General features: G+C 42.6%; 3 protein-coding genes across 14 annotated transcripts; all 3 read left to right on the top strand.

Moving 5' to 3' along the window:
* The first annotated feature begins 878 nt into the window (after positions 1 to 878).
* LOC130164231 (cornifelin homolog A-like) lies at positions 879 to 6,855 on the top strand. Its single transcript, XM_056368831.1, has 5 exons — positions 879 to 1,012; positions 2,492 to 2,608; positions 2,934 to 3,088; positions 3,861 to 4,786; positions 6,811 to 6,855. Exons 2-4 carry the CDS (start codon positions 2,503 to 2,505, stop codon positions 3,981 to 3,983), a joined length of 384 nt encoding a protein of 127 aa, XP_056224806.1. The 5' UTR covers positions 879 to 1,012; positions 2,492 to 2,502; the 3' UTR covers positions 3,984 to 4,786; positions 6,811 to 6,855.
* Positions 6,856 to 8,533: 1,678 nt separating this feature from the next.
* ugt5g1 (UDP glucuronosyltransferase 5 family, polypeptide G1) lies at positions 8,534 to 12,672 on the top strand. Of its 11 annotated transcripts, none has more exons than XM_056368819.1 (5): positions 8,535 to 8,841; positions 9,032 to 9,125; positions 9,266 to 9,342; positions 10,323 to 10,413; positions 10,690 to 12,672. In XM_056368819.1, the coding sequence occupies exon 5, from the start codon at positions 10,693 to 10,695 to the stop codon at positions 12,277 to 12,279; it is 1,587 nt and encodes a 528-aa protein (XP_056224794.1). In that variant the 5' UTR covers positions 8,535 to 8,841; positions 9,032 to 9,125; positions 9,266 to 9,342; positions 10,323 to 10,413; positions 10,690 to 10,692; the 3' UTR covers positions 12,280 to 12,672. The 11 variants fall into 11 exon arrangements, with proteins under 11 accessions (XP_056224796.1, XP_056224795.1, XP_056224791.1 ...); XM_056368818.1 differs by having other exon boundaries at positions 9,266 to 9,348; XM_056368815.1 differs by having other exon boundaries at positions 9,266 to 9,868.
* Positions 12,673 to 14,933: 2,261 nt separating this feature from the next.
* Positions 14,934 to 17,557, top strand: si:dkey-165a24.9 (probable G-protein coupled receptor 132). 2 transcript variants are annotated; one of them, XM_056368828.1, is made up of 3 exons: positions 14,934 to 15,388; positions 15,478 to 16,315; positions 16,673 to 17,557. In XM_056368828.1, the coding sequence occupies exons 2-3, from the start codon at positions 15,720 to 15,722 to the stop codon at positions 17,094 to 17,096; spliced, it is 1,020 nt and encodes a 339-aa protein (XP_056224803.1). In that variant the 5' UTR covers positions 14,934 to 15,388; positions 15,478 to 15,719; the 3' UTR covers positions 17,097 to 17,557. The 2 variants fall into 2 exon arrangements, with proteins under 2 accessions (XP_056224803.1, XP_056224802.1); XM_056368827.1 differs by having other exon boundaries at positions 14,934 to 16,315.
* Positions 17,558 to 17,938: the final 381 nt, after the last annotated feature.

Raw genomic sequence — 17,938 nt, 5'->3', positions numbered from 1 at the left:
GCAGAGCTCAGAGCCTCCTCTCTTCTGTTGTTCCTAGAGCTCCAGAGACAATCCTGAGAGAGGAGATATAAATCTATATTGAGATGGTTTTTGGTTCTTAAAACCACAAATATCTTCTTATGAATCAACACTTCAAATAAAACACCAGAAAACTGTAAAATATAGGGCCTTTAAATAACTAACTTAATCATCTTACATCCCCTCAGATTTATCCTGGGACCACTTGATCACTTCAAGTGGTCCTAGTCCAACACCAGATTGAGAATGAATCGATCAAACATACTGTATCTAAAGTAACTAAACAATCGGTTATGTACATTTGGCATTGAACAATGAAGACATTTGCTACAAATCAGTGACATCATATGCTACTTTTGTTAACAGTCCAACTTGTTAACATTTGGAACAACTTCTGCAAATCTTGAAAACCCTATGATTATTCAGAAATGTTCCGGTTTAACTTGTGCTTTTACTCCATTTCCCATCCCAGTCCTTCCAGCTGCTCTGGTCTCGTGGTTCAGATAGAAAATCCAAAAATTTTGTGTTGAATTGTTTGAATGAACTCTAATAAAACATCCATGTTGCGAAAACAATAGGGAGATGTGAATCCAAGGAAACGGCAGGATCAACAACTTCTCAGCGAATGTGACGAGGACCTTTGAACCGTTCAAACAAAAGGCACAGAGCCACGCGTCACTGAGGGGATGAACACTGCAGGACATTCCCTTTTGTTCTTATCACATACCTATGTCTAAGAACTGACTCGCACACTTTAAATATGAGGTCATTTTTCTTGCATGATGACGTCTGAGATTTAAAAGGATGTGAGACGGTCAGATACTCTGATGTCTGACTGTCAGAGGTGTTGACACATGGCAGACTGGACAGACCAGTCAGTGACAGGCATCCCATGTCATGTTCACCGCTCCTATAAGATGCCACACTGTCTTACAGAGTCTTCAGTCAGCCAAGTTTCAGATTTGACCAAACTCTGCTCCCTCAGGAAAGCAAGGTAAGACCATCCACTTAGTGAGGAAGAATTAGAGCCATGACAGGAATACTGGGATCCTGCAGGCCTAAACATTTCCAGGTTACATGTATGTTTTCAATTTTTGGCAATGGACATGGCTTAAGAAATGGCTATGGGCTCATCTGGAGTCTCACATGATCATGGGCTTTCGTGTGACTTTTGTGTTGTAACTTGAAGTGAAAAGATACATGATGCTGTAACTGTGAGGGAAATTCTGCAACTCGTGAATTTATGAAACTCTTCAGTATACAGAAGTAGATGAACTCTTTAAGACCATTCCATCCGCCACCAAGTCTGTACTTCTTGTGAAAATTAAGTTTCTGCTTCTTAGAAAAAGTCAGTTCTCAAGATGTAGGACGGTTTAGTAGATAATTCTCAATGTGCGTCACTCTTAAAGATGTGAATTTTTTGACATCTAATCTCATGTTCAGCCTCTATTTTGTATTCCAGAGAAATCACACAGAAAACACTCATACAAATTCTCAAAGTGAGGAGCTTTTCTAAAGTACTTTGAAAAAAGACATGAATTTATTACAAAGGGTTTGATTCTCACTGAACAAACACAGTGTGGTGAATAACTGCGCTAAATCTATGCATGTAAATCCACCATATCTATTCTTACTGCACATTTCATTACACTGCAAATGTAAAAACTTCAACATCATTAAGCATTCGTTACAATGACGTCTGCTTTGTTCACTGTGGTATATTCAGTCAGTATGTGTGAAAAATAATGACATATTGACCAGAATCACACCTAGATGCTATAATGGACAAAGAACGGACTTTCGGCTTCTTTTTAAAATTTTTTATAATAACATGACAAACAGAAAATGACATGGAAGACACATGGTGACTTGGAAATCATAAAACATAATAGAAGGACGGTTGACATAAAATAGGACAGTTACAGGGGAAGATTGGATTATTATTATTATTAATAATAATAATAATAATAATGTCATAGCAAATATATGATGAACGTCTTTATAATAATAATAATCAAATAAAAAAAATCAGTAATACAATAAAATAATAATATAGGATAATTATACTCACGATAATTATTATTATATTCATGTAAAGGTGGGGAGAGGCCACACCAGCATGCCAGAGTGACTGTCTGCTTCAAATGAAATGTCTCTGCTGTCAGAAGGAAACAGTGTCTGCTTTTGAGGAACTAAGAAAGAAACCCTTCTTCTTTGACTCATAGTGACGGTGCACATTTGAAATAACCCAGTCAGTTTGAAAGAAATTGAAAAAAAAAATTGCGCAAACCACAAAAGGAGGAAAATCTACAGCATGTACTTATTTGGCATAAATCACGACACTAGATTCACCAGACAATGAGTATCCAACTGAACAGGCCATTAATACTATAAAGCTTTGTCAAGTTTATTCTGATATTCACTGTTTAGCAAGAAAAGCCACTGTCGGATCACGACTGAATGTTTTCTTTAGAAGCTGTAGCCATGTCTAAAAATATGGTCGTGACCCAACCCCGGCCCTACATCATGACCACTGTATCCAACCAATGGACGTCTGGCATCTGTGACTGCTTCCAAGACCTGCCCCAGTGTGAGTGCACATGTTTTATATACACATTTTTAGATTGGAGTAAAAGGAGAGATAGCAGTAGTAGTAGTCCTCGTGTTGAGACAAGCACTCGCCGTCTGAATCTGTGTCACACGCATGAACATTGAAAAACATGCTGATCATTCAGACTGATCTAGGTGGAGGAATGCCGACAGATTGGCAGATTGGATGTCAGCGGATGTAGCAAAGTATTGTGCTTTAGATTTCAAAAAGGGGATATTTGGACACGACCTCAAGTGTCCATGAAATCTCCCACATGAGCAGATTACTACCCCTAATGTGACCTGCTTGCCTGCCCTTTGTGCAGGCTGCCTGGCCTTTTGGTGCCTTCCCTGCTTCACCTGTAAGACCGCACACGAGGCCGGGGAGTGTCTGTGTTTACCTCTGCTGGACGCCTTTGGACTCATCCCACCTATGACCACAGCCCTCAGGGTGTCAGTGCGCCAGAGATATGGCATTGAGGTACAGACACTATGCTACACTATCCTAAACCCCCATTCATTATTCTTTTTTTGGGTGTAAATCCCATATGCAAATGTAATATATGTACACATTGAATTTACGTATATGAAATATAAGTACATCAACATATATGTGTTGTATTAGAAATTGGAACAATTTCATATATTTACATATGTCTAGCCCATACAAATATGTATGCTTATGTGTGTATCAAAATTAATGACAAATTGTATTGTGTGTATGTTTTAATGAACTTGCATATATAAGTTAAATATATATCATTAACATATGGTTGCAACATGAAATATTCATCATATAGATATTTTATCGGTATTTCATATATATTATAAACTTATATTTTCATGTATCCAGGGGATATCATACGTTACATAACATGCTCCTCAACTGCATCAATATTTACGAGCATATTATTAACCAGCATAAAAGTCACTGTTGCCTTCACTGCTTATCTGATCTCTGATGACTCTTAAACCTGTTTAGCTCTTCGTCACAATCTCTATTTACGTTCCTCGACAACATCCGGGAATTCATGAAGGATTGGTCATTGAAGACGGTCACATTACACCCTGTCCCTTTGTTCCAGCCCATATGTGTAGGGAGACTTTGAGCAAAAAAAAATCACCTGTGCTTTGTAGCTGTAAGCCTACGCAAATAAATCTAGTATTGGATGCATTAGTCTTATCCCATGACTGTTGTACTTGTGCATGTTTCATCACTCCGGCCGCCTCTAACTGTGTCTCCTTCCCCACAGGGCACAGTCTGCAAAGACTGTGTGTACGCCTTCTTCTGCGGGCCCTGCACCTGGTGTCAAATAGCAAGAGAAATCAAAACAAGGTCGAGCCCCATTACCCTCGTCAACATGTCGGCCCGATAAGAACAAAGAGTTTTTTTTTATCATCATGTCATCAGTAATAAAAAACAAACATCACCACCATCATCAGGGACTATGTTCTTCATCATCAGCGTTGTCATGCTATTTGGAATAAGAGGGGACACACTGACCTGTGTTTCTGAGCACGTCTGCTGCTGTGGAATGTCACAAAGCAGCTGATTAGAGATCAGCACATGAGGGTCACAAATGTTTCATAAATTACTGTAATGACAGAGGACAGAGATAAGCAGCCACAGTGACATCCACTGACAGATAGTAATGAGCACCAGCCAGTGACAATGATATAACTGCATTGTTTATTATCTTAAAATTTTGGTTTAAAATTTGTTTTTTTTTTATTCTTATACTTCGCCCGTCACATCCCAGATGTTCGTTACATGTGTTCCTTTAATTGCATGAACCATTGGATTGGTTATCCTTCAGAAGTATGTGTTTAACTATAAATTGGCTTATTTTCATTTGTTATATGAAAAGCCAAGGAGGAAAATCATTAAATCATACATTGGAATTTTTGGAGCCATACAACGTGCCCAGATAATTTAGAAGCCTATTTTGTATTTAAAACATAGCGACTGCATGTGAGTCCTCTAGAACAGTGCAATAAAACTCTGACTCATCAAAGCCTGTGTGAAGGTCATCACAGTAAATCTCAGTGTGCAGTGTCCTATGCAAACCACACATGCAAATCTGCCAGTTGGGCCGTGCCTTGAAGCATCAAATATCCACTTTTTGCTCCATGTGTTCAAACCAGATGTTCCAACGCGACAAAGAAGTTCCAACGGCAGGTGAGTGTTTATGAAATTAAAGTCTGTATTACTGTATTAGAAGGCCGTGGGCTGGATTTTCTAGTACCCGTGTGAAGATGCTGTATGAGTCCGTTTATATTATGAACACGGGCTTCGGGTTCATGTGAAATTCGTGCTGAAATGTGTTTTGATTAATAGTAAACAGCTGTCACCGAGTGATAAAACATGCCAGGTATGTGAGTAAATGGTGTGAACAGTGTGATGGGGGTTGAAATGAACCATATCATGACGCGGAACAATTGAAGGAAGGAAAGGTTTTGAAGCAGCGAGCGTCTGGGGAGCTTTGTTAAGATATTTGGGCTCGAGGTCAACTTTGAAAAGGTGCAGTGAATGTAGACGGAATCCCATGAGGAAAAATAGAAATACATGTTTGCACTTTCAGGCCTTCCTGATTTGAGTGGTCGCCATGACAACAAATTTGATCATCAACAACCAGCAGCCTCAGCCTCAGCCTCCAACGCTGGTCGCTGTCCAGTCTATTCAGTGGAGCACTGGAATCTGTGACTGCTTCGATGATCTTCAAATCTGTGAGTCTGGTTCTGTGCAGCCACATTTTGCAGTTTTCTCACTACGACGCCTTTCACCGGTGCATGCAAATAGTGACATTACAGTCTGGACTCTTGAGCTTACTTTAAACTAGGGCTGTAGTCCAGATTACTGAAGTGGAGAAATGTCAACGTTATGTATTCTGTTGTGATGACAAGCCACAATTAGTCTCAATTTGCTTATAAAATTCTGATCTTTAGGGCTGAGACAATTAATAGATAACAGACTACAGCCCTACATTAAAGGTTCCATATTTTATCGAGGTAGATTTCCATGTCTTTTCTGATTACAAAGCAGGTCTACGTTCTATATTAATACTGTGAAAGTATCAAAGCGTTCAGTCCACTGGAATGCACACAGCCTGTATTCAGAAACTGAGCCTGGAAACAAGCCATCAGGACTTCTGTAACTTTGCGACGTAACAACAAAGCAGTCACCACCCTCAGCTCTAGCCCCAAGCCCCACCCACCCGCACCCACCTAGAGCTCCGGAGAAAAGTCTGAGAGGAGATGTTAAACATTAATTACATTAATTACTTAAAGGTTCTGTAAACGATCGTCACCGCCACTAGATATGGCACCAGACCACCAGCATCTCAGAACAAAACAAATGTTTCGTAAGACACACCTCCGACCTCTGTTTGGCCACAACCCCCTTCCCCTCCTTTCACATTGTCAGTCAGCAAGGTCTTACGGAGCACAGTGAAAGTGGCCACTAAACACAAAACAAGAAACACAACTGAATATAGTTACCATGTACACAGCAACAGACACAATAACCCAATCTAACCACAACCATTAGCCCACGCTAGGAGTCATGCTTTCACGGTCCACCACCTGACCGGGATTTGAGCCAGTCCGCCTCATGGCCAGTCTGCCTCTGCTCTGGTCTTCTCTCTTTCTTTGTTGGAGGCGTTTTTAGCCGAATAACATGAGAATCAGTGGAGCACCTGAACGCTGCTTACTGCACTAGTTGTTGATAGTTGTTTGCTGCTATATTATTGTTTAAAATAATTTACAGAACCTTCAAAACCACAAATATATCTTCTTATGGATATCAAAACTTCAAATAAAATGCAAGAAAAGTGTAAAATATTGGACCCTTCTGATTCAATTTGAAGAAAAACTGTGCACAACCAGAATAAAATGTGATCAATATTCATGGACAATAAAAAGCAGACTGGTCTAAAAAAATGCAAAGACAGGCTTCCATACTTTAGTATATATTTTCATATAGCAAACGTCTCAGCATCAAGTTTGTAGTTGCCTTTTAAACCTTAGCACATAAATCCCGAGAAGCAGTTTTTCCTTCTACATGTAGACCAGTTTCGACTGCTCTAAACATAAATCTGAAATCTGAAATGTTTTCCAAAATTACCAGGCATATTTAGAATAACGATAAAGGAGCTGTTACTGCCTCTCGAGATAGGGCCTGTTATCATCTGTGCCTCGTTCCAGGTTGCTTTGGCCTCTGGTGCTGCCCTTGCCTCACCTGCACCACCAGCACTAACTTTGGAGAGTGTTTTTGTCTCCCCCTGTTGGATAACATCATCCTCTGTCCAATTGTCGCCATGTCCATGAGAGTGGCCATGCGCTACCACTACAAAATCCAGGTGAGTTTAGATAAAGGGAAAACTTCGCCAGGTCTTTTTTATATATATATTAACAGCTGTTACATTTTTTTTCCATTTTGTGTGTCTCTGCTCAGGGAGACATGGGATCTGACTGTGTGTATGCCTATTTCTGCAATGTCTGCTCATGGTGCCAGATGGCCAGAGAGATAAAGAGACGCAGGCTGACTCTCGCTGTCCTCAACCCCCAGCAACCGTACATAGGTGCCCAGCAAATGCACATCCAGCCCACAGTCATCACCTCTCAGCCAATGATCTCAGCCATTCCTTAAGAGGTCGTGACCTCCAGCGCCATTCAACCTCTTGTTCTCTACTTATTTCTACATATTTTTTTGGTCGCTAATCTCTCTAATCTCAAAAATCAGTTGTGACTTAGACAAGTCACACTGATGCATGTTTGGATATACTTTTAGACGGAGATGTAAAAGAATTTTATCAGCTTTCCTAGTCCAGGCACGTCATCCTATCACATCTACGGAGCTGTCTTAACCTGTTTGGCAGCAGGTGGAAAATGATAAGACAAATACGTGCGAACAGTCCAGAATATGATTAAGATGACTGACAGATACTGATAGAACTCCCAGGACTCCACAGACAAAACTTACAAATTCCAAATAACATGATAACACTTTCTATCAAGCCCTTTCTAAGTGATGTATCATATCATTTCTGCTGATCTTAAATACATTATGTTATCTTTGTCATTCATTTCACTTAACCTGCATCAAATCATCTCTGAGCCTTTGTGTTGAATTTGCAGCTGAAGTCGTGATCAGTTTTATTTTGTTTTGCTGTGATGAATAGGAATAGCTCTCATGTCCTGCTCTGAGGTAGGGATTATTTTTAGTTCCAAAAATTTAAAAATGTCTAAGCACTATTTCAAGTAAATAAATAGATAAAAATAAATAAATATGGTCCCTCATTTATTAAACTGCCTACTAACACTGTTTGGTCAGCTGACTACTTTATATTTTCCTGTTATCTGGGCTCCTAATTAAAGGTCCCATATTTAGGTAGGTATATTTAGGTCATGTCCCAAGCCCCGCCCACCTGGACCCACCATCCAACCTTGCAGGATTTTGAAGCCTGAGAGAGGAGATATAAAACTACACTGAGCAAATATATCTTCTTATGGATCATCACTCAACACCAGATCAGTGTACAGTATGGAACCTTTAAAAAAAACAGCTAAATGGGAAATTTGGGACTTAAATGAAAAAAAAAATCTTTCACATTAATTCTTGATTACTATGATGTAATAGTTTTATCCTACCAGCTGCATTTGTGGCTTTGCTGTAAGATGTCAAATGCCCTTTTGTTGGGACGTAGGCCGCTGGTTTGCACTGTTGTGGGGTGCAAGCAAAAATGATAAAGCTGGCATTGTTTCCAGACTCTGTGCGTGTCAGTGTGCTTCTTCCCTTTGTGTTGTTTTGTTTGTTTTTTTCTCTTTTTTTTTCTGACCTGTGCCTTCTCTAACAGCAGCAGATTTCACTCTTTCTTCAGTTCGGCTTTTCCAATTTCTTACAATTCTTATAATTCAACAATTTATATAGTTGGTAATACTTATTAAATACTATTGGAGACATTAAAGACTCACACATGAAGAGAAAATGCATGTTTTTTTAATTTTTTTATTATTTTTTACAAACTGATCTGTGGGACAGAAGTGCTGTGAGATGAAATCTTTGCATCTGATTGGATGCTCCTGCTCTGACTGGACATCTGACTAATCATGTGATCGCTTGAGCTGCTCTCAGAGGTTACTGCTACACTCCCACTGTACATAGCAGTGATCATTAATGCATCTTATTCTTTTTTTTTTGTTGATAAGATGGCTGCTCTGGGGACTTTTTGGAAGGTAATTCTCATAACTCACGATACAATAAGACTGATCTGAAACGTTAGCTCTTGTTAGCCATTGAGGCGAGGGAGCAAAAGAAATGTAGCAACCTAATGGACTTCAGTCGACACTGTATCACTGCGGTAAATGTACTGTATTCATCTACGAGCTGCATGTCCTCATCTCTGTGCTCTGCTGTTACCTCTAGCCGACTCTTGTTCGCAGACTCAGCTTTACATAACTCCACAGAGGCAAGAGGAGAGGAGGGGAAGGGTGCAGTCCACTGATATGACTGTTGAACGGTGAGTCGTGCCGTTATTGTAATCACCCATGTTCACTTTATTTTCCCTCCGCTGTGTGACCTTGCTACTTCCTCCTTCCCTCCTTCTCTGCCACTCCCGTCTCATGCTTCCCTGAATTTTACCCCTTGTTCTCCTTCTAGTTTCCTCATCCAGCTCAGACGGATTAACTGCATTTTTATCCTCTGCCTCATGAGCATGGGAAGGCGGCAAGTGAGAGGTGCCTGTGAGTGCTCACATGGGAATCTAGCAGCAGTGTTGAGCTGAGCAGGGAATGAACTGAGGAGTAACTTTGCACTGACACACACACACACACAAAACCAACCCATTGATTGGGAAAAAAAAAAAAGAAGCCATTCAAGTCCATCTGATAACTTTATCTTGTACTGATTCTGTTACATGAGTGGACATGTGAATAGAAAGCCAGGAAAAATTGAAATGACTTGACATTTTTAAGATAAATGTAAAATGTGGGGTAACTCCATTGACAAAGCCATAAATGATATCCAATACGCACACTAGTATGGTAACTCATACCAGTGCTCTTAACATCAAGCTTTGCTATTTACAACACTTGAGACCTTTGTAAGTTACATCTGATCCGCACACTGGACTTTGTCCTGGACGAATGGGGCCCATGTGTGTAAAAGTTAAGCTGTGTGGAAACACAGATACCACATAGTCCTGGCTCACTCAGGACCTGGAGCTCAAGACAGATTTCTGGATTTTGATACAGCAAGAACGAGGTGAGACACGTGATTAACTTTTAACAGAGCAATTTAATTACACCGGCTTCAACTAGTACTGCATTAAATACAATCAGATCAGATGTGATTATACCGTTTATAAAATACATTTTTAGAACAGTTATAGTTCTTCTTGCTTTGCTGGAACAGCCTTCAGCCCCCTGTGACCCTGAGCAGAACAAGTGGCTTAGAAAATACTTTTGATGGTCACATTTCTGAAGTGCATATGTCTTAAAATGCTGCTGAACAGACCACATGCGGAACAGCTTGGCTAGAGTAGAAGAGAATGGGAAAACAAACAAATACTGTGACATTTACTTTGCCATTTCTTGCTTGCTGCTGTGGGTCTGTATAATATAACATATAAATGATTATAGTGTGTATCTGTAATCCCAGAGGTAAGAGACATACAAAAAAGGACCCCTCACTAAAATACTGATCTTCTCCTCCACAGACCACAACAGGTGAAGACTAACCTTCTTGACTCAGCACTTCATCGCTGTCTCGTTGTCAGTTTTGCAGCTCTGTAAATCATTCTGGAGCAGGCAGGAAGATATTGTTCATTTCCTCATTTACTCCCTCTTCCCCAAAATGCCCTGCAATGCAATTCGTTTGCATTCCATAGAAAATGAATTGTGGAAAACTTCATATCACGCCTGGTCTTGTGAAGACCAGGCGTGATATGAAGCTTCTGATCTCTGCTCCTGTCAAACACAACTTACTACTGACCACATCTTAGATATTATTACACAGCACAAATTACAGATGTTGTTTCAGGTTCAGACAGACAGTGATGTATTTGTGTCTGTTGTTTCTCCCAGGTCATGTCCAGCACAATCCCCATACTCCTGACAGGGCTCTGCTTCCTGCTGCTCACACCCAGTTGTTGCAGTGGCAGCAGGATTGTGGTGGTGCCCGTTGATGGCAGCCACTGGATCAACATGGAGGTGATCCTCCGAGAGCTGCACTCCAGAGGCCACGAAATCACCGTGCTGCGCTCGGCCAAGAGCTGGTACATTCCCAGTAACTCTCCCATTTATACCTCTATTAACGTGACCATGCTGGAGGACGAGTCGGACAAGGACTACTACAATAAAATGCTACAAGACGTGATGGAGTGCCGCAAGTCGCTGAGTTTCTTAAGCAGCTTCTGCCAACGGCGCTTACTCACATCCATGTTGGCAAAGGGCCACAAGATCCTCGCCAGAGCGGCTGCTACAATGTTGGATGACCCTGTTTTCATGAAGAAGCTAAAGGATGCCAAGTTTGACTTAATGTTAACAGACCCTGGCCTGACTATAGGAGTCCTTTTGGGTAGTTACCTCAAGCTGCCCATGGTTTTCAACGTGCGCTGGATTAATACTGGGGAGAGCCATTTCACCATAGCTCCCTCTCCTGTCTCTTATATCCCCGTGCAAGGAACTGAACTTCAGGATCGGATGGATTTTCCGGAGAGGACCAAGAATGTGTTGCATTATCTCATCAGTCTTGTCGAACAGCATTTTATCATCAACGCAGCCTACTCGGATCTGCTCCAACGCCACTTCCCTCCTGGAACGGACTTGCTGTCTTTGGAGTATGCAGCTGATATCTGGCTAGTGAGGGCGGACTTTGTCTTTGAGTTCCCGCGGCCCACCATGCCCAACGTGGTCTACATAGGGGGGTTCCAGTGCAAGGAGGCCAGACCCCTCCCTGCTGAGCTGGAGGCCTTCATGCAGAGCTCTGGGGAGCACGGCGTGGTGGTCATGTCCCTGGGGACGTTCGTGTCGGCCCTGCCTCGTGATGTCACGGAGGCCATCGCCGCTGCTTTTGCGGAACTCCCTCAGAAGGTGGTGTGGAGGTTTGTGGGGGAAAGGCCGTCGTCCCTGGGGAACAACACCCTGCTGGTAAAATGGCTGCCTCAGAAAGATATCCTGGGACACCCCAAGACTCGTGCCTTTGTGGCCCACGGAGGCACCAACGGGATGTATGAGTCTATCTACCACGGTGTTCCCGTTGTGGGCCTGCCGCTCCTCTTTGACCAGTTTGACAACCTGCACCGGCTGAAGGTGCGCGGGGCAGCACGGACAGTGGAGGTGAAGTCACTCACCAAGGAAGACTTCCTCGAGGCTCTAAAGGACATCCTGGACACTCCCTCATACCGAAGCAACATTCAGCGTCTCTCCAAGCTACATCACGACCAGCCGATGTCTCCGATGGACACCGCCATCTTTTGGATTGAGTACGTCATCAGGAACAAAGGAGCAGCCCATCTGCAGGCGGCAGGTTTCAGTCTGCCTTGGTACTCCTACTTCTGCCTGGATGTGGCTCTTTTAATCACGGCCGTCATCGGAGCCTTTGTCTGGGTTTCAGTCTTAGTCTGTCGGATTCTCTGCTGCCGGAGGTTCAGGAGAAAGATGAAAGCAGAGTGACGGATTCAAACATAACCGCTGAGTGTTTTTCAGTTCAATAAATCATTACCACTCAAGCATCCATATGAGTTAAAGAGCAGCTGAGACTTATTAACAGTTTACACACATTTCTGCCTCGTGCTTTAAACTTTTTCAGAAAATAAAAATCTGAAACTGTAAATTAGTGTGAAATGTTTATTTTAGACGCAAGCACTCATAGAAATGTTTTTACCAAAGATGTTGGAGGAAAAACCCCAATTCCAATTCCAATCCAATTCTGCCCAAACCTTCTGTTTTCAAGCTTCCCAGTCCTAAACACTATTTTTCGAAGCTAGTTTCCATAGTTGTAGTTCTGTTTGGATTGGAAACATGTCAAACTTTAATAAAGCAAAGGACTTCTTCTTCCTGACAATAGCAGCGTGGTACATCATTGCATCACTCCCATATTAACTAAAAAAGTTGACAGTCTCCACCTGAAAACCTGATCACGGTGAGTTTCTGATTAGTTTTTTTTTTAGTAGCTACATTTGGAGAAAAACCTCAGGCAAGATCAAACAGAGCTCAGGCACCGAGGAGAAAAAGTAGTAGAAATGAAACCGGCAGCAGAGCTGAAGATGTTTCACCATATTCTGCTCAAATGTCCTTTACAAGCCTGATTGGAATTAAACCAGAGACCATCTGGGGTTGGGATCACACCAGCCATGGCATCAAGCAGACCACACCCTTTACTTTGATCTAAACTACACATGAGTAAAGTTTTGTGTCTGTATCTTGTGCAGTTGTGACATTATCATGGTGACAAAATTTGTCCATAGATGCCTACAAAATAATAACTAAAAACCACCTCTATGGTAGGCCACATTTGCCAATGGACACACACACACACACACGCACGCACGCACGCACGCACGCACGCACGCACGCACGCACGCACACACACACACACACACACACACACAGGCTCACATAGTGAAAACAAAACCAGCCCCCTGCAGCCTCTAAAAATAAAGTAAGGAAAAAAAGAGTTTAAAAATAAGAAAAGAAAAAGGTAAAATAAACATAAAAATAAAAATAAAGAGTAAAATCTAATTTTTGTTCAGTGATCAGCAAAGTGTGTCGGTATCCATGTGTTATTCCACAGAGCTAGAGGGCCCCAGATGAAGTGTTAGGGTGATGATGCTAAACTGGTTGCAGCAGTGGGAAGTGGGAGCTTCAGTATTTACTCTGTAACTTCATATCTGTTTCTCCCAGAGCTTCCAAAGAGAGTTAACAAGTAGATATTGAAAGACAGAACATATATTAAAATGAATGTTGCATTGTAGTTGTTTACAGAAGCACTCTGAAGCAGTTTACCGTTTATTACTAGCCATGTGACAGGTGATCAGCCAGACTTTGTCTTCATGCAGCAAATACCATAACTACAAACTGGCGCGGTGACTTTTTAAGTGACAGGCAGATGCAGCAATGAGGTTGCCAGTCTTTCACACTGCAGCTTCCTGTATGATCTTCATTTTGCAGAACTCTGTCGTGGCAGCCAGACTCAGGAATTTAAGCTCTGACCCCGTTTTTACTGACTGATGCAGGTTCTCACGGCTCAAGGCTGATGGAGCTCACATGGCAGTGACTTCATCCCCATCTCTCCATGTGCATACAGTATGTACGGCTCCCTCTTTCATGGCCATTCCTGTAGAGAACAGATGACTTCCTGCAGTGTGCAGCCAGCCTGCTGCAGGAACAACTTATCATTCTGCCTCTCTGCTGGGCCTTTCCCCTTGTAGCTGATTTGCTGTTTGTGCAGTGCACAGCTGATATGTGTCTCCTCACAGTGATCTACGCAGGGGCACGGAGACCTTCATGCGGAGTTCTGGTGAGCGTAGGGTGGTCTGCTTAATAGCGGGATATTCAATAAATCACAGATCGGTGACATTTAAAGGAAACAAAGTGAGTGATAAGACCCTCCTCCCTTTGAAACCATGTTGTAAAAATACTGCCTTACACCCATTGTCTCAACATACCCATTCTTCAGCCACACAATTTCAATTGTGTTAGATGTTTTTCTCCCCGTGCTGCTTGAGAAAAATTAATCCTGGGTGAATTTAATAAATGTTCACCGTCTACAAACAGTAGCAATTATATCATTTCTGGGGGAGTGAAAATGTTTCGCTTTAATCTGTCACACTACAGGGTTGGTTATCTGCTCTTCCTTTCTGTGGTTTTAATCTCATCCGTCTATCGATTCTCTCTTGCAAATCAGACGTGTGCACTCACACACACAGCTTTTTGGTTTTGTCCTTTAGGGAGGCGTTGCATACACTTGCACTCATACACTTGCACTCATTCTCCAGAGACTAAGCCTCCTGCAACCTTGACCCCAAATCTAACACACACACACGCAACATACACTTGATGGTTTACTTCGAGGAAACCTACTTTTTGAGTCCCCGTAATGCGGTCATATGAACAGATTCATGTTTCCTTGTTTCCTGTGCACACATATACACACAAACACACACACAACCACACACACAACCACACAACCATACACACACACACACACACACACACACACACACACTAACACACACAGACACACACACACGCACACACACACACACACACACACACACACACACACACACAGAAATGTAACTCTGTTTAGTTTTAAAACACACCTAAAGCTGCAAAATGAAATTCCTGCACACTTACATAGTAAAAACAATATTCCAATGTGTTGAAAAGAATGCTTGAAGGCAGCATATAACAGAAGGGTTAATGTGTTTAATGTGTTTAAAGGCACAGAGCCAGCAAGCGACAATCTAAAGGGCATTAGTGGACACTGTGTAGTAGTTCCTCCCCTCCCAGCCCCTTTCCACCTCAATCATCCTCTCTACTACTGGAGTAAGAGAAGGAGAGAGTGTATGTTTTTGTTCTGGGGCAGAAAGGCGTTCTCCTGCCTCAGGATGTTGCCTTTAAAGCTGAAGAAGTGGGTTTCCTGTGGAGGAAACGATCACAGAATAGACAAGGCTTGGTCGAGACACCGTGTTCCCAACATTTCTTGAGCACAGGTCACCGAGCCGCAGAGCGGGCAGCGAGCTTCAGTGGAGCAAAGTCGGTCTCACAGCTTAGAGAGGTGAGTGGAAAGACTGTTATATGGTCTAATTCCCCACGCACCTGCTGATAGTAAACCATCTGAGAATGCACATGCTGTCTGCTTTGCAGGTGTTTTTTTCCCCTGATGGATCCTGGATGCTTTTATGACTGGTCGGCTGACAGCACAAAACCTGGAGCTGACCTGCAGAGGAGAATACATTTCTGAATACTACACAATGGACTATTAGATGAGTCAGACTGAGACTTTTTGTTTTTTCTTTTGCTTTGAGTTTATGAATGGGTATTTCTACACCAACTCGTCAACCTGCGAGTGTCAGTCCACGTCTGAGTGAGGTCTCCTCTACTCTCCCATGTCAGGCAGAGACATGTCCAATGACAGCTGCGACCTCCCCTTGGACACGGACACGTTCGGCCTGACCTGTATCTACGGCCTGATCTTCTCTTTGGGTCTCCCCAGCAACCTGCTGTCTCTCTGGGGACTGTACCAACTGGGTCGCTCAGGCGGGGGAGGCTGCCAGCTGGTCTACATCCTCAACCTGCTGCTGTCAGATCTCCTGCAGCTGCTCACCCTCCCACTGTGGATCCTTTACCTCCAGGGTGCGCACCGCTGGCCCTACGGCCAGCTGACCTGTGAGTTGGTCGGCTACGTGTTTTATGTCAACGTCTACGCCAGCGTCATGTTCCTGTGCCTGATAGCGCTGGACCGCTGCCTGGCCATCGTGTACCCGCTGAGCAGCCGCAGGGTGCGGACTGTAAGGGTGGCGGCAATGTTAGGTGTAGCGGTCTGGACCCTCACCTTCCTGTTCTGTCTGTGTGGGCTGCTGCCGTCAGTGTTTGACTCTGAGAGACTGCTGTGCCTGGAGCAGTACCCCGTCAGTCCCAGATACGCCCACTTCAAGATCACCACTGTGGTCCTTGGTTTTCTGCTGCCATGTACCATACTAGGGTGAGTTGACCCCAAGCTATCAGTGAGGATGTTCCTAGTGTCTGCAAACCTGTCCATGTACAGATTCTGTTCTGTGTCAAATGAGTTGACTTTCTCCAAGAACTTCTTTCAAATTTCAAATTTTCAATATTTGAAATAATACACTAAACATATTAGGAATTTGTCTGGTATCATCTGAAAACATGGAGTGAATGTAGACCAGGGAACATCAGGGCAATCCCTGTGATACTGAGGTACTTTCTTTCAGCTGGGTTCAAGAAAACCTCAGTTTCTCCTGTCTCTCTGGGACACACTGTCACTTTGTCTATTCTGACAAACAGTCTGAATTCTAATCTACACCTCTGCTTCCTCCCTCAGCTACACCTCAGCCCACATCGGGGTGACACTCCGCCGATCTCCTTCTCTCTCCGACCATGAGCGCCACAAAATAGTAGGCATCCTGGTGGTCATCACCGTCAATTTCATCGTCGTCTTCGGGCCCTACCACCTCGTGGGCGGATACAGGTTCGTCTCCTTGCTGCTGACCGATGAGCCATGTGGACTGGAACGTTCCATTTTCCTCATCTACCGCCTGTGCTACGGTCTCACCAGCCTCAACACTCTGCTGGATCCCCTCTTCTACATCTTCCTGTGCCCTGATGCTCGACTAGAGTTGCAAAGGTCTCTGCCCTGTTTGGGAGGGGGGCAAGACACTCGAAAAAAGATGAGCCTCAGCACCAGAGCTCATACAGACACACAGGGGGAGAGTGAAACTGGACATAATAATCTTCTAACTGTATAACTTGGATTTGACCACAGACCTGAAGCAATTGCACCACCTAGTGGACATGCATGTGCACTGTTTATGTGGATGTCATCTAAGAATTCTACTAGTACAGTTTTTAATTTGAGATTCTCCTTTATAATCATCGAAACACTGATTCAGGAGATGATGAAAACAGAAACATTTGTGTGGAGCACAAAGATTTCAAAGTGCAAAGACTTGAACTTCAAAATAACTTCAATACTTTATAATGAATTATAAATATGGAAATTCACTGTTTCATATTTTCCAACAATGAAAATATTTTTGATGACCAACACAACCAATTGCGCCTTCAAAGTAAAGACATATAACCATCGGAAATACAACTTTATTTAGATGTGTTTTTAAAGAGACTGACCTTTAAATGGAAATGAAAACCCTTATGGATTTTTTTTGTTTTCTTGTTGACTGTAATGTTTACAACACAATAGAATTAAAAAAAAAAAAAAAAAAAAATGCTTAATCAGTTGTTTGCTGTCAGTAACTGGAAAGAAACAGCTGGTGTGAAACACAACGGAAACACAAGCCATGACTGCATTTCTATAATTGCAAGGCAAGTGTCACACAGCAACACCACAATGCTTTTCTTTTTCTTCTCTTTTCTTCTTTATTAATGCCACTTCATTGCATCAAGGGGAATAGACATTACATCGAAGGAAGCAGATGTACAATGCAAAGGCATGCATTTTCTATCGTATCTACATATCATAAAAAGAGCAACTGTGCAGGGGATTTCAAAAGCATGCTTGTGTCAATTCTCACAGCTACTGATAACATCTGGTGAGAGACCTCATGCATGTGACTCACAACTCAAACTT

The sequence above is a fragment of the Seriola aureovittata genome, chromosome 23, assembly GCF_021018895.1.
Source record: "Seriola aureovittata isolate HTS-2021-v1 ecotype China chromosome 23, ASM2101889v1, whole genome shotgun sequence".
Taxonomy (NCBI): Eukaryota; Metazoa; Chordata; class Actinopteri; order Carangiformes; family Carangidae; genus Seriola; species Seriola aureovittata.
This window is presented reverse-complemented; position numbering and strand designations above follow the sequence as displayed.

Bases quoted from the DNA above. Each gene is read 5' to 3' on its own strand.
- LOC130164231 (XM_056368831.1), top strand. From the start codon at position 2,503: ATGTCTAAAAATATGGTCGTGACCCAACCCCGGCCCTACATCATGACC. The intron at 2,609-2,933 runs GTGAGTGCACAT...CCCTTTGTGCAG, and splicing joins CTTCCAAGACCTGCCCCAGT to GCTGCCTGGCCTTTTGGTGC. The intron at 3,089-3,860 runs GTACAGACACTA...CCTTCCCCACAG, and splicing joins GCCAGAGATATGGCATTGAG to GGCACAGTCTGCAAAGACTG.
- ugt5g1 (XM_056368822.1), top strand. From the start codon at position 10,693: ATGTCCAGCACAATCCCCATACTCCTGACAGGGCTCTGCTTCCTGCTG.
- si:dkey-165a24.9 (XM_056368828.1), top strand. From the start codon at position 15,720: ATGTCAGGCAGAGACATGTCCAATGACAGCTGCGACCTCCCCTTGGAC. The intron at 16,316-16,672 runs GTGAGTTGACCC...TTCCTCCCTCAG, and splicing joins CTGCCATGTACCATACTAGG to CTACACCTCAGCCCACATCG.